Below are 20,340 nucleotides of genomic sequence, written 5' to 3'. Positions count from 1 at the left end.
TATCCAATACCAGATGTGCAGCCCTAAAGACTTACTCATACATATTCATCTCTTAAATAGATGCCATAAACTTAGACTAGAGCAAGGGGAGGGGTGTATGGGAGGGCTGGAGGGAGAAAATGTTGTGATTATATTTTAATTTCAAAAACTAAAAAATACTTCTTTAAAAAAATGTCATAGGTCCAGAAACTCTGCAGGCTGATGAGTGAAGTCACTTCCAGGTTCACACAGGGATGGTGAGAGGCAGACCAGGCCCCTCCCCACTTTCCTTCCTGGCAATCTCTCCACCAGCCATCCCGGGACTCCTTCTACCTCCTCACCTTGGGTCTCCAGGCCCTGATCTCTGTGGATCTGAGGAAACCATGAACATCAACTCAATTTCTCACGAGAAAAGCCTTTTTCATTTGCTTCAACATCTGAAGGATCAAGGGATTTTGTCTCCAAGGTAGGGTTCCCAGCTGCTGGAGTGGCTTCCTACAATGGCACCCTCTCCTCCATAGCTTCTCGGAAGGTAGATGACAATCCCACCAGGGCTTAAACAAACTATATCCAAGGCCAGCTGGAAACTGTTTTTATAGATAAAGTTTTATTGGAGCATGGGCCATGAACATTTGCTTACCTGCTGTGGACAAGCTTTTTTGGTTGTCGAGCAATAACAACACAAACCTATGCACCTGGCACAGCCAAAATACTATATTGACTGTCTGGACCTTCACAGTTTGTGACCTCCTGGATGACAGGAGCCGAACTCTCTTGTGTGTGGCAAAATGAACTTAACATTAAAATTACTTATCTGAAGCAGTTTCTAACATCACCTCAAAGGTGTTAAATAGCTTCACAGGTTGTGTAAATGACACCACCAACCATCACTAGAAAATTTCCTCATCCCAAATTTTGCACCCATTGAATAATAGCACCCCGTTTCTCTCTCTCTAACTCCAGTCTACCACATTCTACTTCCTGTCTATAGACTCAACTCCGTTACAGCATAGTAGACATCAGAATGGCCTCCCCAAGACAGCTGGATACTATTTCCCCGTATGGAGAGGTCCCGCCTCACAGGCTCACATGCCTGCTGAGTGGTTGTCTCGGTCATGAGTGATGTTGTTCTTCCTAATTCTCTCAGTCATGTACCCAGCCCCCACATCCACAGGACCTTCTACCCATTCCCCTCGGCTCCCTCCCACCCTCACCCAAAAGGAGCCTGGATGTCAAAGACCTCTTAAAGAACAAAGAATTCCTGAATAACCACATTTTACATTGACGCTATGTTTGGATAATTATTTTGGTTGAGTTGTATAACTTATTTTTTAACTCATTTTAATATGCCTACTGGATACTTCGAGGCCACCATGTAACTTTTCCCTCTTCCTAGGGCCAGCAGGAGAGTCACCCTGCAGGGGCCCACAAACTTCTCCTGCCTCCATCCAGAGGATAAGTATTTCTGATTCGGTGGGCCATACCCAATGCTGCCACTGTTCCCCAAAAGAACTCCCAGACAACACTAAAGGGGTGGTTCAGCTGTGTCCCAGTGAGTCTTATCTACTAAAACGAGCCACAGCTTAAATTTAGCCCCATGTCATGATATGCCCTACCAACATTCAGAAATATTAAAGGCCATCGTGTATAGAGCAATTGCCAGCTCTAGAAAATTCCACCCAACCTACTTTCTCAGAACACAAAGCGCAGACACCTTCCCTTAACTAGACCCACAGACACAAGACTGTTTGCTTCTGACTTTCCCAGAGAAACCGTTCCTGGGGTTCAGCCACCCTCGAGCACCCACTGACCCCACTCACTTGGGCGTGTTGGCCTCATCTACACGATTCCCAAGCTGGAACTCGTGGGATTTACTCCTGTGCAGCGCCGTGAAGCCGGGGATCAGATGGATAAGTTTCCGAGAGGAGGGTGGTGGCGTCCCTGGAGGCTTCAGCTTGTTTTTTCTCCTCATGGGTGGTGTGCCAGGAGGGGTCACGGTGGTGACGATATTTGGGGTGCGAGGTGGGGTGCGAACTGCGTGCCGCTGCCGGGGTGACGGGGGCAAGGAGCGGTGGCCTGATTCCAGAAGTGGCGGCGGGCACAAGCTCTGGTAGGCATCCACAGTGAGTCTGTCCACGTGGGTGTACACGGGGGCCCCAGGCGTAGGGCTGGCGTGACAGAAGGGCTGGACACATTTGGACTGGATCCTGGGGCTCTGGGAGAGGGGGGTGCGGATCCACGAGCTGGGCTCCGGGGGGCACACAGGGTTGTTGTCCTGCCCTGGCTCCGTGGTGGGCCACTGGATGATCCAGTCTTGTTTGGAGAGATTCCCTCCTGAGGAGGAGCAAAGGAACAGAGAGACGCGGGTAAGGAAGGGGAAGGGGTAGGCTTGCGGTGGGCAGAGAGCCACCAGCTCTTTACCGCGCATGCGTCACTCCATGCACATCTTATGTCACCGCAGACGAGTCCTTACATCCCACAGATCTTACATCCCACAGAGGCAGGTAAGCCAGAAGAAAGGAGGTGGGCTCGCATGGTCAGGGCTCCGCCATCCTCACCTTACCACACATGCATCACACCATGGGCACTGTACGACACAGCAGGTTACATTCGGCACAATGTACCTTACACATCCTTTCACATGCCATGCCACAACACACACCTTACCACACGTGCATGTTACATCGTGTGCACACATTACAGTATGAAGCACAGGTCATCTGCACCCTATGTGGTATACAGGTCACGTTATATGAGACCATCTCATAGGTGTGGTGTACCATGTTGCACCAAATGCGCCTTCCAACACATGTACCCTACACAGTGTGCGCGCTATGGCACCTGCACGATACACATGTTGCCTCCATGTACCCGAGGCCACACACACCTCATGCTATGTGCACACACCTCCTGCATACCTCACACCATGTATATATCACCTCAATGTACCTCACAGTGTTGACTATCTTGGGTGTGTTTTCACACATACTCCATGCTATGTATGCAATGCATCACAAACACCTGATTGTATGCACACACCTCATGCCATGTATACTGCATCATGCATACTCATATTGTAAGGCCCTCACACAACATACATGTTCTATGGTAGACACGCTGCACCACACACCACATCATATACACATCAGACCACACCACATTAAAGCAATGCACACGTCCCATCAGGTACACCTTATCCCGTACACAAGCGGTCCGTAAGTACATTATAGCATAGGAATGTTCCAGCAGGTGCACATCACTGGAGCATGCACGCAGACCTCACGTTCACTATGTCATATCACAACACTGTGTTCTCATCATACCACATGCACGTCAGTACACACGTATGCTGCATTGCAGGCACATTTATAATTGTCCAGTCACACCACTTGGCCCTCAGAAACATAATCAAAATCTCCTTGTTTGCCTTCTCGCTTTCTCCCCAGTTAACAGCCTTGCCTTCCACTGCATCGTGGCTGTGAAGCCCACACCTCGAAGACTCTGCAAAGCAGAGCGATTAGGCCATGACTTTTCTGAGTCCCGGTATCCAGCCATGTCGGGGTGCTTTAAAAGATTACTACGGATAACACTCACCTACTGTCTTTGTCAGGGTTTCTGTTGCTGTGAAGAGACACCCTGACCACAGAAACCCTTATAAAGGCAAACATTTAGTTGGGTGGCTTACAGTTCAGAGGGTCAGTCCATTATCATCATGGTGGGGCATGGTGGTATGCAGGCAGACGTGGTGCTGGAGAGGTAGCTGGGAGTTTTACATCTTGTTCAGGCAGCACTGACTGAACTAGGCATAGCTTGAGCACAGGAGAGCTCAGAACCCACTCCCTCAGTAACACACTTCCTCCAACAAGGCCACACCTACTTCAACCAGGGCCACACCTCCAAATAGTGCCACTCCCTATGAGCTGATGGGGGCCAATTACATTCAAACTACCACACCTATGGAGCAATCTTAACAGCTGACTCCGACACGGACACAGGCTTGATGGGCAAGCAGTGCGTGCCTGGAGACGCTTCACGTGGTTAAAGGGAGGGAAGCGTGTGACATTCAGTGACAGGGAGGGCGTCAGCAGACAGTCCACACAAACCACGGACACAGCGCTGCTGCCTGAGGGAGCCGAGTACCCACGCACAGAGCTCAGGCGGTCTCCAGGGATACAAGTGAACTAACGCCAAAGGGCTCACTCTCAGACTCCATTTCCACAACCTCACAGAGAACAGCATCTTAGACATGATTGGCAGATGTCAGGGGTGGGAGATGAGGGGGTGGGAGGAAGCAGATGTGGCTATAAAACAGCTACCCAAGCCGGGCGGTGGTGGCGCACGCCTTTAATCCCAGCACTCGGGAGGCAGAGGCAGGCGGATCTCTGTGAGTTCGAGGCCAGCCTGGTCTACAAGAGCTAGTTCCAGGACAGGCTCTAAAAAAAAAAGCTGCAGAGAAACCCTGTCTTGAAAAACCAAAAAAAGAAAAAAAAAAAAGAAAGAAAAACAGCTACCCAAGAGATGCATGTCATTCATTATTTTGACAGTGGTTTAGACACATGTGTCCAGCTGTGGCGCATTATAAAGATCCGAATTCATGTTCATCCCCAAACACACGTGCGTGCATGCATGCACAAAATGCTGGACACATCTGGGCAAGATTACTGCACTATATATGTATCAATACCCTGGCTGTGATTCTATCATTTTAGCAAGATGTGACAATTAAGAGAAACAGAGAGAAGCCTTTCAGGTACCCCTGTGATCTTTCCTTACAACTGTACCCCAATGACAATCTCCACTTAGCCCAGTGACGCAGCAACTCCCTGTACTGGATCACCAAAACAAAAGCAAACAGTTCAGTTAAGAAACTGGAGGGCTTGGGATGAGACTCGGTGGTAGTGCTCTTGCCTAGGATGTTTGATGAGGCCCTGGGTTTGATCCCCCAACACCACAGAAACAGGAAGTGGGAAGGAAGGAAGGAAGGAAGGAAGGAAGGAAGGAAGGAAGGAAGGAAAGAAGGAAGGAAAGAAGGAAGGAAAGAAGGAAGGAAAGAAAAGGAGAGTCAGAGGAGAGAGGGGAACGGAGGAACAGAGAGGCTTCCTCAGGATGCCCTGTTGTGGAATAATCTTTCTGCACACTGTGAAGATGTGTCACTCTGATTGGTTTAATAGACTGAATGATCAATAGGTAGGTAGGATTTCTAAGCACAAAGGACTATGGGAAGAGGAAAGGCAGAGACTCCAGGAGAGGCAAAGCAAACAGCATGGGCAATACAGAGTAAAGGTAACAGAGCCATGTGAAAGAACGTAGTTTAAAAGACACGGGTTAATTTAAGTTAAAAGAGCTAGTTAGAAACAAGCCTAAGATATCAGCCGAGCTTTCATAATTAATAATAAATTTATGTCTCTAATGGGGAGCTGCCAGTCCAGATGAAAAGTCCAATTACAATGCCCCCCTGAGGAGGCCACATGTCAACTGGCAAGAACAAAAAGAGTCACCATGCCAACAGTAAAGAATAGTGCCCCAGGCTGAGGGACCAGTGGGGACAGAGGTCTGGGATCAGGGAAGCCTGCTTTGTTGTTGTGTTGGCTATTTTTTAAGTCTTCCAGAAGTTTATCAAAAAGAACAGAGGCAGTTCCAAAGACAACCCGCAGTAATGAACATGGACTAGGTTCTCAGATAAAAGCTGTGTTGGACAAGTGCAAAGATCCACATGCGGACATGTGGACATCTCCCCTTGCTTGACACGTGGATAGCAGAACGCAGAGCAGACTGGAAGACAAAGACCCTCAGGGTGCAACAATATGGCCTTGCTTTCACCTCAGGGCAGAGTTGGGAGAGAAATGGCCCAGCAATGCCACAGGATGGCATCTTTACCCAACACTCTATTTGCAAATAAAGCCCCTGCAGATGGAAATGAACTGAGCCCGTGCTGGATAAGGTCAAACCTAATCGGCCGTAGTTGTATAAAGAGGAGAGGAGACGAGCTTGGTGGCAGGGAGTCGAGGCAGGAAGATCACAAGTTCCGGGCCACCTGGACTACACACTGACACATTGTCCCAATACAGACCACACAGAAGCGGAGTAAAGCAGGAGGGGAGCCTGGTGGCAACAAGCAAAGGGGTGCGAAGAATACTAATGGTCACCCACCAGATCCAGGGGAGGAAGGGATCCGACCCCCAGAGAGGTTGGAGCCTGTGCTTTGTTCGTTAGCTCCAAACCCTGGGGTCTGTGAGTGTGTGGATTTGTGCTAGTATGCTGATATGTTAGAGCACCCACCTCCCTAGCAACACCCCCAGGGGGAGGATCCATGTGTGTGCTAAGCACTGAGGGAAAGTCATCAAAACTGGCATAGCAGGCCAGGCGTGGTGGCACACACCTTTAATCCCAGCACAGAGGTAGGCAAGATCTCTGTGAGTTCCAGGCCAGTCAGGGCTACACAGACAGCTCCTGTCTCAGAAAGAAACAAGCAAGAAAACAAACCCTGCCACACAATGTATGCCTGAAATCCCACCGAGGAGGATCAGAGGTTCGAGGTCATTCTTGGCTATGTGGCAAAGTTCCTGTCTTTTTTTTTATTCACTTATTATATATGTATTTATTTATTTATTTTATTAAAGATTTCCATCTCCTCCCCTCCTCCTCCCCCTTCCCTCCCCTCCCTTCCACCCATACCCCCACTCCATCCCTCTCCAAGACAAAGAGCCATCAGGGTTCCCTTCACTATGTTAAGTCCAAGGTCCTCCCAGCTCCCCCTAAGTCCAGGAAGGTGAGCCAGAAATGTCCAGATGCTATTGCCATACTCATGAATATCTTGCATATCACCATAGAACCTTCACCTGGCATTGGATGGAGAAAATGACAGAGCCCCACATAGGAGCATCGGACTGAGCTCCCAAGGTCCTGATGAGGAGCAAAAGGAGGGAGATCATGAGCAAGGAAGTCAGGACCGTGAGGAGTGCGTTTACCCATTGCGACGATGGGACAGATCTAACGGGAGACCACCAAGTCCAGTTGGAATGGGACTGATGGAACAGGGGACCAAACCGGACTCTCTGAATGTGGCTGACGGTGGAGGAGGACTGAGAAACCAAAGTTCCTGTCTTAAACAGGGGTGGGAGCTGGGTCTGGGGAGATGTGACTGAGCGGTCGAAACAGCTTGTTGCTGTTATGAAGGACACAAGTTCAGCTCCCAGCACCCACATGGGAGGCTCGCAACCATCTGTAACTCCAGCTCCCAGGGAAATCTGGCGCCCTCTTCTGGGCCCCCGAGGGCATCTGCACTCATGTGAACAACCATGACACACAGGCACAAATACATAATTTTAAAAATGAAAAAATAGATAGGAAGGAAAAGAATACGTGGGAGATTGTAGCTGTTAGGGGATCAGTTGCTCTGTCCTCCTGTAAGGAGGGTAGGGGTCACTGACGTATTCAGTCAAGATTGGGATGAGCGAATGGGCTTGATCAGTATCCCTCGGTAGATGAAGATCAATGCCTTTCTTTCCCCACTTACCACACAGTATCCTGCTGCTGGGTGGGGACCCAATGCTTCCCACAGCCCACTGTTCCTCCAAAGACTGACAGACAGACAGACAGACAGACAGACAGACAGACAGACAGACAGACGGACAGACAGACAGACACTCCACTGCATTCAGGTAGTTATCCTCTTGAGGGATTTCTTCAGAGTAAAAAGTTAAGAAAGAAGAAAGCCCACCCCCCCCCACACACACACCACATTCCCTTCCCAGGCAAATCTCCTTCCTCTGCACATGCGGAGGCTCAAAGTCAGAAGTGTGGGACCCGAGGAGTGCACAGTCTCCGTTCATCACCCAAGCTACTCAGCCAGCAGCGTCGACTCCAAAGCACGCAGGCTTCAGAAGCAGCGCGATGATGGGCTGCATGCTATCAGCTGCCGCCCTTTGGAGCCTCTTTTTAATAAAGCCTAAGAGGGAAAAAGGTAATTTTTCACTTTAAATAGGGAAGGTGTGGCGGCGTGAGCTCCGGGGTTATTAATCGTCACCCTTGCCGCCTGTCATTCGTTTCTGGAAAAATCATTTTATTTCAAGTCTTGAGATGGGCGGGGAGAAGGGAATAGATTTTAAAAAATGAAAGGTCTGAAGACTGATTAAAGCCATTTCAAGGCACAGGGTTTTTTTTTTTTTTTCCTTTTGACATTCTCTGATAAGGGACTGGAAGAAATAAAAGCCATCCGAGAGGGAGAAAATGATTCAGAAAGTCTAGGCAAGCATCGGACTTCATTGTCCCGTTCCATTGAAACCATATAAACAGGCAAATGCATGGCTCAGAAGTTGTCTGGCTTTCAGAGTCAGCATCACACACGTCACGGGCCTTGGTCCTGCAGAGGCAGCTGTGAAAGGGGTGGGTATAGGCCTGATCCCCTCCATTCCAGGATTGTCGACCAGGGCTCAGAAGTCCCCTGAATATTTCAAAGTGCTGGCTGTTTAAATCGTTCTGACTTTCAGGTGGGAGCAGGATCTGTAGATGTGGCTTGAAAATCTTTCCCAGACTCAGAGGAAGTTAAAGAACAGAAATGGCAGCTACCAAGATTATGAGTTAAGCAGCCCTGATCCCTGGCCCAAAAATCTAAAAGACACCAAAGTCCAGAACGATTCTGGTGCCACCACAAAGCACCAAGTGGAAACTCCGTGGCTGACCCCGCGTGACCGGCTGCAGTGCAGACATGGTACACACACTGAAAATGCTGCACAAAATTATTCTCCGGGGTTTCAGAGATACGTCAGCGGGTAGAGTGCTTGCTCCACAAACACCAGCCCCTGTCCTGGCTCGCTTTTAGTTGCCGTGATCAACACCACAACCAACAAGGGGAGGAAAGGGCTGATTTGGCTTTCGTGTCCCCATCACAGTCCACCACTAAAGGAAGTCAGGACAGGAACTCAAGGCAGGAACCTGGAGGCAGGAGCAGAAGCAGAAGCAGTGAAGGAATGCTGCTGATTGGCTAGCTCCCCCAGCTGGTTCAGCCTGCTTTATATATATATATATATATATATATATATATATATATATATATATATATATATGGTTTTATTAACTTTATTTTATGTGCATTGGTGTGAAGGTGTCAGATCCCCTGCAACTGGATCTTCAGACAGTTGTGAGCTGCCATGTGGGTGCTGGGAATTGAACCCGGATCTTCTGGAAGAACAGTCAGTACTCTTAACCACTGAGCCATCTCTCCAGCCCCTCAGCCTGCTTTTTATACCACCTAGAACAGTGGCTCTCAACCTGAGGGTCTCAACGACTTTGGGGGAGTCACACATCAGATCTTTACAATTCATAACAGTAGCAAAATTGCAGTTATGAGGTAGCAACAAAATAATTTTATGGTTGGGGGTGACCACAACATGAAGAACTGTATTAATGGGTCACTGTGTTAGGAAGGCTAAGAACCTCTGACCTAGGGTCACTGCCCCGGGATGACATCACCCACAATGACCCGGACCCTAACACATCACTCATTAATTATGAAAATGCCCCCACAGACATGCTCACAGGCCAACTTAATGGAGGCACTTACTCCCCAAGTGACTCCACTTTGTGCCAACTTGACTAAAATTAACCAGCTCAGGATCTGATTTCAGAATCCACCTAAAAGCTGACTGGGTGTGGCAGCCCCAGCATCATCCCAGCGCCGGGGAGGCAGAGACACGAGATTCCCTGAGCAAACTGGTGAGCCAGACTCAACTAGCAGCAAACTGTAAATTCAACAGGAGACCTCATGGCAGCCAGAGCATGGAGACAAGGCACAGCAGCCAGGAAGAAGGGACAGGAAGAAGCTGGGGTTGAGGTGCCTCTTTCAGGGCACCTCCTGGTGACCCTCTTCCTCCAATGAGGCCCCATCTTCCACAGCTCCATGGGTACCTCATAGCCTGTTCTGATTCAGGATCCAACAGTGGTTGAGGCCAGTTGTGGGGACAAAGCCCTCAGATCCAGTCATTTCCGGAAAATCAAGACAGACATGGCCAGTGCTTCCTTCTCATGACTGAGGTCAACATGGGTATCCCAGCTTGTTTCTCTACTCAACGGCCGATGGACACAGCACACTGTGTTGACTTTCAGTGTTGGGAGGAGCATGTTTGAAGCAGTGTTTGCACAGTTATCTGTTTGATGTGCTTGAGCATAAAGTAGGAATGGAACCGCTCTCCTTAACCACCCTAGAAACCAGTATACCATGTTCCTGATTGGCTGCGTCATTCTTCATTGCCACCAGCCTCATGCACTGGTTCTCATTTTCCCCGTCACCACCACCATCACCATCACCATTATCACCACCACCACCATCATCACCACCACCAACAACACTGTCACCACCATCACCATCATCACCACCATCACCATCATCACCACCACCATCACCATCACCATCATCACCATCATCACCACCACCATCATCACCATCACCAACAACACTGTCACCACCATCACCACCACCATCATCATCACCATCATCACCACTACCATCATCACCATCACCACCATCACCATCATCACCATCACCATCACCACCACCATCACCACCACCATCATCACCATCACCAACAACACTGTCACCACCATCATCACCATCATCACCACCACCATCACCATCACCATCATCACCACCACCATCATCACCATCACCATCATCACCATCATCACCACCACCACCATCACCATCATCACCACCACCATCATCCTCTCCACCTGGAGGGTGTTTAGCACAGTGTGTTTATCGGTGAGCACCGCAGCAGACACTGAGCCTCAACTCTGGTCCAGGCTCCTTCCTGCCTCCTCTTCCCCTCCCTCCCACCTCACTTCATTACACTCTCGTTATAATCTTGTGGGACTGGTGAGGAAATTAAAGCTCTGAGAATAGTTGAGTCCCTTGTCTGAGGCTGAGGTTCCACTCAGTTCCAGGGGTCTGATGGCAGAGCCTGTTTCTTGGCCGTGACACAATATCCACCATGTGAGAGTCAATCCTCTCAGCCCCCAGGATTGCATATCCAAAATTGGAAAGCTACTCTCACGGGCGTCAGTGTGTTGCCACTGCTAGAAATTTGGATCTTATGTTAGAGACCCAGGGCTGCATCCCTTTAACACGGTTCCTCATATTGTGGTGACCCCCAACCATAAAATTCATTTCGTTGCTATTTCATAACTGTAATTTTGCTCCTGTTAGGAATAGTCATGTAAATATTTTTAGAGATAGAGGCTTGCCAAAGGGTCCACAGGTTGAGAACCAGTGCTCCAGGAAGCTCCTCCCATCTAGAAAAGGCTTGGTCGGTCCGTCCTCATCCATCCCCTTCATTCCCACCTATTTCCACCTGCCCCACCATCCCTACCCATTCCCAGGCATCCCTCTCTCTCCCCCTCACCCATGGGGAAGGCAAGGCAGCAGAGAGTGCACTAACCGCTCCCACCCTCAGTCAGGAAGCCGAGAGAGGTGAACGCTGGGGCTCAGCTCCCCTTTTTCCTTTGTGTTCAGTCCAGGGCCCCAACCCAAGAGTGGCGCCGTCCATCCTTCCCGCCTCAGCTACCAACTCCTGTCAGGTGGGCGGTCATTACGAATGAACCATCATGTAGATGCTAAGAGCTCCAGCACGGAGTAGAGGGGTGTGGCATATACATCAGAAGACTGGAATGTTCTGACACCCAGCATGTGGAACTCTCGATTTGGGATGACAAACACATTTCAGAAAGTTTGTAAGTTCACACCTGTGGAATCCACAAAGCGTGAGAATTGACTGTCGTGTGTGTGTGTGTGTGTGTGTGTGTGTGTGTGTGTGTGTGTATGTGTGTGTATCATCTGTCTTGCTGGCTGGAACCTTTCTCAAGATGAGTCATCTGGACTAACACCCCCACCTCCACCTGCCCAGGGCCTGCCACCTAGGGCTGCAATTAGCACTCACTTATATTTACTTATTTGCATATAATTCATACTTCTTTCTCTTGATGTGTACGTCAGATCTTGTTTCAATATGTACTTGACACTCGATCCAAACGGCTGATCTGGAAGAGACGCAGGTTCAAGTTGTCACCATGCCGCTGCCATTTGTGTCACACTGTGCTCCTTAGTGGTGGGGATGCGGGCCATGACCCATGCAGATGTCATGGGTGGGACATTGGTTGTCACACTGCGCTCCTTAGTGGTGGGGATGCGGGCCATGACCCACTCAGATGTCATGGGTGGGACATTGGTTGTCACACTGCGCTCCTTAGTGGTGGGGATGCGGGCCATGACCCACTCAGATGTCATGGGTGGGACCATGTCTTCTGTGCACCACTGACACTCACAGACCCACACAGAAGGTCAGCAAGGACTTCCTTGATCCATGGCCATAGCTTTGCAATCAACGCGGGAAGCGCAGCAACAGTGGCTGAGACCTCCTCCTCCGTCACCGCTTCACAGGGGGACCGTCCTGTCCTGCCCAGCAAGGTCCGCCATGAGTTCTTATCTTTCCTTCCACTGACAAAATGTCTGTCTTTCCACTCACAGAAAATGAATGCTTCGTGGCTTCTCTGTGAAGCCATGAGCCAGCATCCCTTACGCTTTGGGGGTAATCTCATTCAGAACGAAAGCGACGGGACAACCCCACAACTGACAGGATAACCAAGACAGCATCCAAATAACAAATGGGCGGGTTGTGCACACATGGTGGGCACTCCAATAGAGGATCCATAAATGACTTACAGGAGGGTTGTGTATGCGGCATAGACACGCCAAGAGCCGACCAGATAACCAAGAGAGCATCTAAACGACGAAGGGGTGGGTAGCAATGCGGATCCGTCACACGGAGGAATATTGCTCATCCCGGAAAGGCAGAGCAGGAAGGCTACAGGCGCTCCCACGCTGCTCAGAACAGTGTGCAGCCTCAAACACGTGACTGGTGTGAGGATTTTTCCAGTGAACATTTTTGTCACTGAAACTGCAGAACCGTAAGTAGGGGGAGGGTACCCGTGTGGCCCATTTTTTAATTTAGGAAGAAAGCAGGTTGAGAAGGCCTTACCCTAGTCAGAATTCCAATCATTCACGGCAGACACTTCCCAGGTGGCCAGCCTTGAGACCCAGAGGCCTGGGGGCTGGAGATGGTAGAATGGGGTCTGTATTTTGATGCTTTACACCTTAAACACGGCTCTGCCTCTCTCCACATCCAGCACTCCCAGGCAGGCCGCCACACAGGCCTCTAAGCAGGGATGTGAAGGCATAAACAAGGGGGCCCTGCCCAGCACAGCACGCATGAGAACCACTGAAGAAAATCCACGACCGGAAGAGCCAGACTGGAAAAGGCTGACCTCTGAGACGAGGCTAATTCCAGAACGTTCCATCATCCTAGTACTCAGCCTCCCTTGAGTGGCACACACTATATTATTTCTCCAACTGCTCGCATCTGCGGATTCCTGACAGCTGAAGGCGACGTGGCACGGCCCTGGGTGCCTCTGGGCTCACTATTTTTATCTCTAGATGAGTGACAGTGAGAGCCTTCCAAACCCTTTGTCTCCCAGCTCCCTGCCGTGCCGCTTCAGCAGGGCCACCACCTGCCCTGGTGGCTCAGTTTCCCTCCACAGACAGCCTCAGCAACGTGTTCCCAGCCCTATGTGCCAGGAGTTCGGTGTGTTAGAGTTTATCCGGCACCGCAGCCAGAAAGGAATGGCGGCAGCCCCAAGGAGAGAGTGTTGGATACATTTTAACTGGCCTGTCTAACCCTTTCATGCCCCAAGGGGAGAGTGTTGGATACATTTTAACTGGCCTGTCTAACCCTTTCATGCCCCAAGGGGAGAGTGTTGGATACATTTTAACTGGCCTGTCTAACCCTTTCATGCCCCAAGGGAAGAGTGTTGGATACATTTTAACTGACCTGTCTAACCCTTTCATCAACGGCAGGCCCATGAACATCTAGAATCAGCCCCTATCTAGATAAGGTCTTTTGGGGACACAGAGTCCAGTAGGGCCAGAGATCTGAAACTGAATCCCAGAGATTTACCTCTGGCCTTTATACACACACACACACACACACACACACACACACCAGAAAGGAAGAAAATTCTGGCACCCATCACAACACAGATGACTAAAAGCATTCTGGGCCAGCAAAATGGTTTAGGGGGTAAAGGTGCTTGGTGAAAAAGCCTGGAACCTACATAAAAGAGAGAGGGAAAACCAACTCTACACATGAGTCATGGCATACATGCTCCCCCAGCAAAATGATAATAATAAATTTCTTTTTTTAAAAAAAGCATGTTTAGGAAAGAATGAAGGTTCAAACACATATAACACATATTACATAGCCTAGCTTGTGCCAAGCATATGGGACAGCCAAACGCATAAAATGGACTTTGTTCTGCCTAGGAGCAGGGCTAGGGCTGGGGCGGAGGCTGGGTTTGCACTAGGTGTGGTAACACACACCTGGAGTGCCAGGGCTTAGCAGGCAGAGGCAGGAGGATCAGAAGTTCATGAGTAGCCTCAGCTACATAGTAAGTTGGAGGCCAGCCTGGGCTACATGAAAACCTGTAAAAGAGATTAAAGTTTTTGCTGATGGGAAATTTCCAGGGAGATTTCAATGTGACTACACTTCATGCTACTGAAGTCAGTCAAAATGGTAAAAATGAAACATTTTGTGGTGTATTTTTATGGCCATAGGAACACTTGTCAGTTAGGGTTGTTTTTTTTTAATATAACCATTAGAACATCTAAAATGACATAAGTAGAGTCATAATCTTTCTGTTGAACACAGGCTGTCTCAGGCAGACCCAGAGGAGGTAACAGAAAGTGGGAAATCCCACATTAATTAGTTAGTCACAGTGTCACTGGGCGGAAGTGGAGACCAGCCCGTCTGCCTGGGAAGATCCCTGGGAGCTGAGACTAGAGGGTGAGTGACAGTTAATTAGACAAAGAAGGAAGAACAAGTGTCCAGCCCGGAGCCAACATGTCCAAGGATGTGACAGGCTGGAGAAGAACCTGGGAACCCATGGCCTGGAGCACAGATGCAGGGGTAAGTCGAGGGACTGGATCAAGGGGACCCGCAGGCCACCGTGATGAGGATTTACTCCAAAGAGGTGCCCCATGTAGTCTCACAGTTCCAATGACCACCCCGAATAACCCAAAGCCACTTGCTTCTGAGTGGCCAACCTACCGTTGCAACTGCAATTGGACCACCCACCCCTGGAGGTCAGAGGTCACATCCCCGAACCTCCTGTCTGTTCGTAAGATCTCAGGCCTGGCACAAAGTCGGCACTAACTCAACCGAGAGTTCTACGTAAGCAAGCTCCCAACGGCCACCCCCTCAGCTCGCCACTGCCACTGAGGCCCCAGCTCCCCAAGTACTAAGTTTCAAAAGCTATTTTTAGAACTTTGTGTCGCGGAGCCCAGAGATAAAGAACAAATGTGTCTTTAAAAGAATCCCTCTAGGCTCACAAATAATTAAACCTCTTTAACTGATAAAAATCACAGAGTGGGGCAGAACCAAGTGTGTAGAATTCAGCAATGCAAATGTCACGGTCCACATAATTTCACCCTGAATGACTAGCCCTAAGGGTGGCCTGATGTAGGGAGTCACGGTGTCCTTGGATGGGCCCATCACAGCCACAACATATGCACCCCAAAAGTACAAATAGCGGAATCGCATTCTTCGGAGGTGGGCTCCAGAAGGGCTATAGTTTGGACATTAAATGTCTCTCTTCCCAAAGACCTATGTGTTAAAGGATGGGCTGGGAGGTGGGTCTCCATGGAGATGGTGTGGCCCCAGCTTCTTCCCCTCTTGAGTACTCTCGGCTCTGCGGCGGGCTCCCACCGCCACATGCCGCCGTGCCGCGAGGAACAGGACTGACCCGTGATGGATGGGGAGGTTTTATCCCAGACGTTTGTCATAGTAAATGAAAGCTGACTGACAGTGGCAGTAACTAGGGTGACGAAAGTTCGTGTGGTGGGATCAGTGGCTTCCTAAGAAGAAGGAAAGAGCCCCAAGCTTGCCTGTGTGATCCCTCTCTCCATGGCACACCCTCTGCCATGGTGCAAGGCAGGAGAGGCTCACAAAGGCAAATGACATCTCCCAGATGTCCCTGCCTTCAGAACTGGGAGACAAATGTTTTCTTGAGGGAATGGGGTTCCTGGGAATTGAATCTTGGGCCTCGTGCATGCTGGATTGGAAAGATGGTTCAGTGGTTAAAAACACTGCCTGTTCCTCCAGAGGCCATAAGTTCAATTCTCAGCAACAACAGGGTGTCCTCTTGAGGAAGAGACCTGGTTAGTCATCCTCATCAACTTAGACCATGAAATCCAATATGGACAAGTTCAACAGAACCACCATATATGCATTGCCAGGGCATACATTTCAATTTTTTCCCTCATGCATGCTAGGTTAGGACTCAGCACCAACCCAGATGAAAAAGTAAAAATTTGAACCCAGAGCTCTTTCCTTTGATGTTTGCTACAGAGGTGGATAAATGGGCAAAACCAAGGAGAAGCATCCAGTGAGAATAGGAGGGATATCCAGCGACTGCAGCGATCCCTGGTGGGCACAGCCAACAGTCCAGCAAGTGACGATAGTAACAGAAGAAAAAGCTAATGTACTCCTATTTGCCACCAGCTAAGTGAGTTCTGCTGTGTGTAAGACGAAAGGAACAGGGCCTAGTGGTCCAGGTCCATCATCCAGCTGCTTGGGATGCTGCGGCAGGATGATCTCCCTGAGCTACAGAGGGAATTCAAGGCTGGCTCTTGGCAAACCACCTCATACCCTAATGTAACGCTGATACATTCTGGTGCCTCTCGTGGGGTGTCTTCAGTGTGTTTTCCCATGCACATCTGGGCCTCTCATCGTGGAAACGGGCCTCTTACAACAAGGCAGGAGATCTGGGCGTGGTGGGTCACACCCGTCACTCAGCTCTCAGGACACTGAGGTAGGGTCACGCATGAGAGGCCAGTCTGGGCTTCACAGGAAGACCCTCTCTTGAGATACTGGAAAATAGCGAGTAGGAAGGGGCAGAATGAGGCTGGAATACATCTATCTGCTGAAGAAAATGTGAGCCGTGCCACTCCCCAGTCAGGACCAACGGCAAGTGTGTGCGTCCTCAGCTGCCGTGTAATGAACACTGACGTAGTTGGTTCACTCTGCCTCCAGCTATCACTGTGACACCTTAGTTGTCCAAAGTTCAGAACGGTCTTCCTAAAAACACCAAGGTGCCAACAGGCTATGCTCCTTCTAGAAGGTCTGAGGGAGAGATTGTATCCTTGCATGTCTAGCATGGAAAGGCCACCCATCCCCTCGGTTCTGACCCTTCCTCTCCCGTGCCCCGACAAGCATCTCTCAGGATCTCTCTATCAGCCACCTGCCCTCCATCCAGCCTCAGAAGATCCACGCATCCCACCCCACCCCCCCCGCCAGCAAGATCCTTCATTAATCACAAAGGTAAAGTTTCTCTGCTCTGTAAAGAGACGTGAGCTAGGAGATGTGGGCCAGCAAAAATGGTTTCATGGGTAGAAGCACTCACCACTAAGCCTGACCTCAGTTTGATTCCTGGGCCCCATGCGGAGGAAGAAAAGAACTGACCCCTAAAAGTCATCCTCTGCCCTCCGTGTATGCTGGTATTGGGGGGAGGGTCTCCCTACCACAGTGAGATGTTCTCCAGCCTCAACTTTTCATCTGTAAAATGGGGGTGATAACTAAATACCACTTCCAGTTGACTGGAGGGTGACGCTGTGACTCTTTACCCCAGACTAAAACATGAGGGATAGGGAGGACCTGGAAACTGACGTGACGACTCGGGCCCCTCCCTGAATCTACGGCTGGGGAGCAGGGAGACTCTACGGCCTGCAAGTTGTGCAGTAGGCTTCAGGGACACAGTCATGGGCTCTTCTTCTGTCACTGAGCAGACCCTCCCCAGGCTTCTGTAAGGAACTTGTGACCTCACTGGTTCACTGATGGAAAGACAAACTGGTTTCTTTGCTCTGTCATTGACTTCTCTATGTGACATTACTAGAGAGTCAAGTGACCATAGTCAGGAAGGGCACATAAGAGCAAGCAACCACCCACCTTCTTCACTCCACCTGCCTTCTCCCTTGCTCCACCCACCTTCTCCTTTGCTCCACCCACATCCTCCTTTGCTCCACCCACATCCTCCTTTGCTCCACCCGCCTTCTCCCTTGCTCCACCTACCTTCTCCCTTGCTCCATCCTTCTCCTTTGCTCCACCCACCTCCTCCTTCAATCCACCCACCTTCTCCTTTGCTCCACCTACCTTCTCCCTTACTCCACCCACCTTCTCCCTTGCTCCACCCACCTTCTCCCTTGCTCCACCCATCTTCTCCTTTGCTCCACCCACCTCCTTTACTCCACCCACCTCCTCCTTTGCTCCACCCACCTCCTCCTTCACTCAGCTCCACAATTTACCCAGGCCTGTCTGATTTCTTTGGGATCCAGGTTGTCCACACACCAGGTTCAAGTTTAAGGTTCTGGAGGGGGTGAGATGTTAGTTCTCACCCAGCTCTGACAAGGAGGCACTGTTGTCCACATAAAAGTGAAAAATAGATTAATACCCCCAATCCTACCCCTGATCTGAGGGTAATGGGATCTTTAAGGACAGTTCTGTTACTGGGTCTCAGAGTCACTTGACTGATAATTGCACTCTGAAGCCTGAATTGACAAATTGTCCATACCTGCTAATTATGGGATGTTTACTTGACCTATTTGATGATTATTAATTCACACACAAAAGGACTTCTATTCCTGAAGCAATTGCAGGTTAAAAAAAAATGATGTCCCCTCTCTCCAGGGACTACCAAACAATGTAGGGAGTTAAGCAATAACAAGCCCTTGTCAGAGTGATTTATTGGGCATGAAAGCCAGAGGGAGAAGGGCCTTGAGTTCCTTCATTAGCTGCACCTGGAGGAGGGATCTTCATTCTGTTCAGAGCCAGGAGCCCACTATGGAAAGTGGAGTTCAAAGCTAGAAAGATCAGAGTTCTAACAACACATAGTGACCTTCAGACAAGAACACAATTCCCATGTTCTCTGCCCTCACACAAAGGGGCACACTAAAAGAGTAGATACCCAGCACTCAGGAGGTGGAGTCAGGAGGATCCTGAGTCCAAACCTAACCTGAGCTACATAGCAAAACCCTGCTGGTAAGTTAATTAAGGGTCAAGGGCCAACGAGATGGCTCAGCCAGTGAAGGGTCTTTCCACCGAGCCTGAGTTAAATCTATATGGTGGATGGAGAGAACCAACTACCTCAAGAAGTCCTCTGACCTTTGTACTTACACATTGGCATGTTCACACAAATGAATGGATGGATGGATGGATGGATGGATGGATGGACAGACGGACGGATAGATGGATGGATAAGTAAATGCAGTATTTAAGACTCTGAAGGCTCAAGTGTAGTACTCATGGCCAGTGAATGAGATCTGACCCATCTTCATTAGCATCTTACAGGTGAGCGCACCAGAGAGGCAAGGACCCCATCTGTCCGACATCACAGCTGCTGAACAGTAGCAAAGCTACACCCACAGCCCCAACCTAACACAGCCCACCACAGTTCTCCCTGCACTGCCCCAGGCCTCAGCACACCACATCCCCAGGGCAGACTCCCTCATCTCATAGACAAGAGGACCTCTGGACCCGTTCACCATCTCCCATGCCTATTCTGTGTGGCCAATTTCAGGCTACGGTGGGCGAAGAGCAGTCTGTGAGGCACCTGAGGCAGTCTCCAAAGCCTGACCCACTGACCACCTAGCTCACTGAGCAAGCGAAAAGACTTGAGTTCAATGCCCAGGGCCTGTGTGGAAAAACCTGGTGCTGTGGTGTGCACCTCTAACTCCTGCCCTGAGGAGGCAGACTGGAGGACACCTGGGGCTCACCAGTCAGCCAGGCTGGCCAAATTGGTGAGCCCCAGGCAAGTGAGAGACACGGTCTCAAAACCAAACAAAACCCCTCAGGACACATCCTGCCAATTTGTCATCAAGCTCACAGACTTAGTGGAACATCCCCAAATGGTCGAGAAAGGGTCCCCAAAAAAATGATGGTTAGTGCCATGGTGTTAGCACGGCTGTTCTCATTACACTAATTTCTGACCATCTTCACTTTCTGAGAGAGACAAAGAAAATCTTCCCAGTCACCCCCCCCCCCCGCTGAGGAAGGAGGCTTTGAGATAATAAATGATTTCTACAGTAAATCAGGACCCTTCAACATATTTAATAATATTGTAAAGCTTTCCAGGGTTTAGGCTCCTAATGAGAACGGAAGCTACAGCCATATCCTTCAAGACGCTCTTCTAAAAACACGCGCTGTCTCTCCTGTCACAAAGGAAGTGTCTAAAGACAGCCAGCTGGGGAAGGTCGCTATTATT

General features: G+C 49.7%; 1 protein-coding gene across 1 annotated transcript in view; it reads right to left on the bottom strand.

The window, feature by feature from the left end:
- The window catches only part of Ksr2 (kinase suppressor of ras 2), a 351,922-nt gene that overhangs the window by 215,528 nt on the left and 116,054 nt on the right, over positions 1 to 20,340 (bottom strand). The window contains exon 4 of the mRNA XM_038346040.1: positions 1,800 to 2,313. Coding sequence (XP_038201968.1) covers positions 1,800 to 2,313 — 514 coding nt within the window. The remainder of the gene's footprint in view (positions 1 to 1,799; positions 2,314 to 20,340) is intronic.

This window comes from Arvicola amphibius, chromosome 10, assembly GCF_903992535.2.
Source record: "Arvicola amphibius chromosome 10, mArvAmp1.2, whole genome shotgun sequence".
NCBI lineage: Eukaryota > Metazoa > Chordata > Mammalia > Rodentia > Cricetidae > Arvicola > Arvicola amphibius.
The sequence above is the reverse complement of the archived record's forward strand: the minus strand, read 5'-3'. Positions and strand labels throughout refer to the sequence as shown.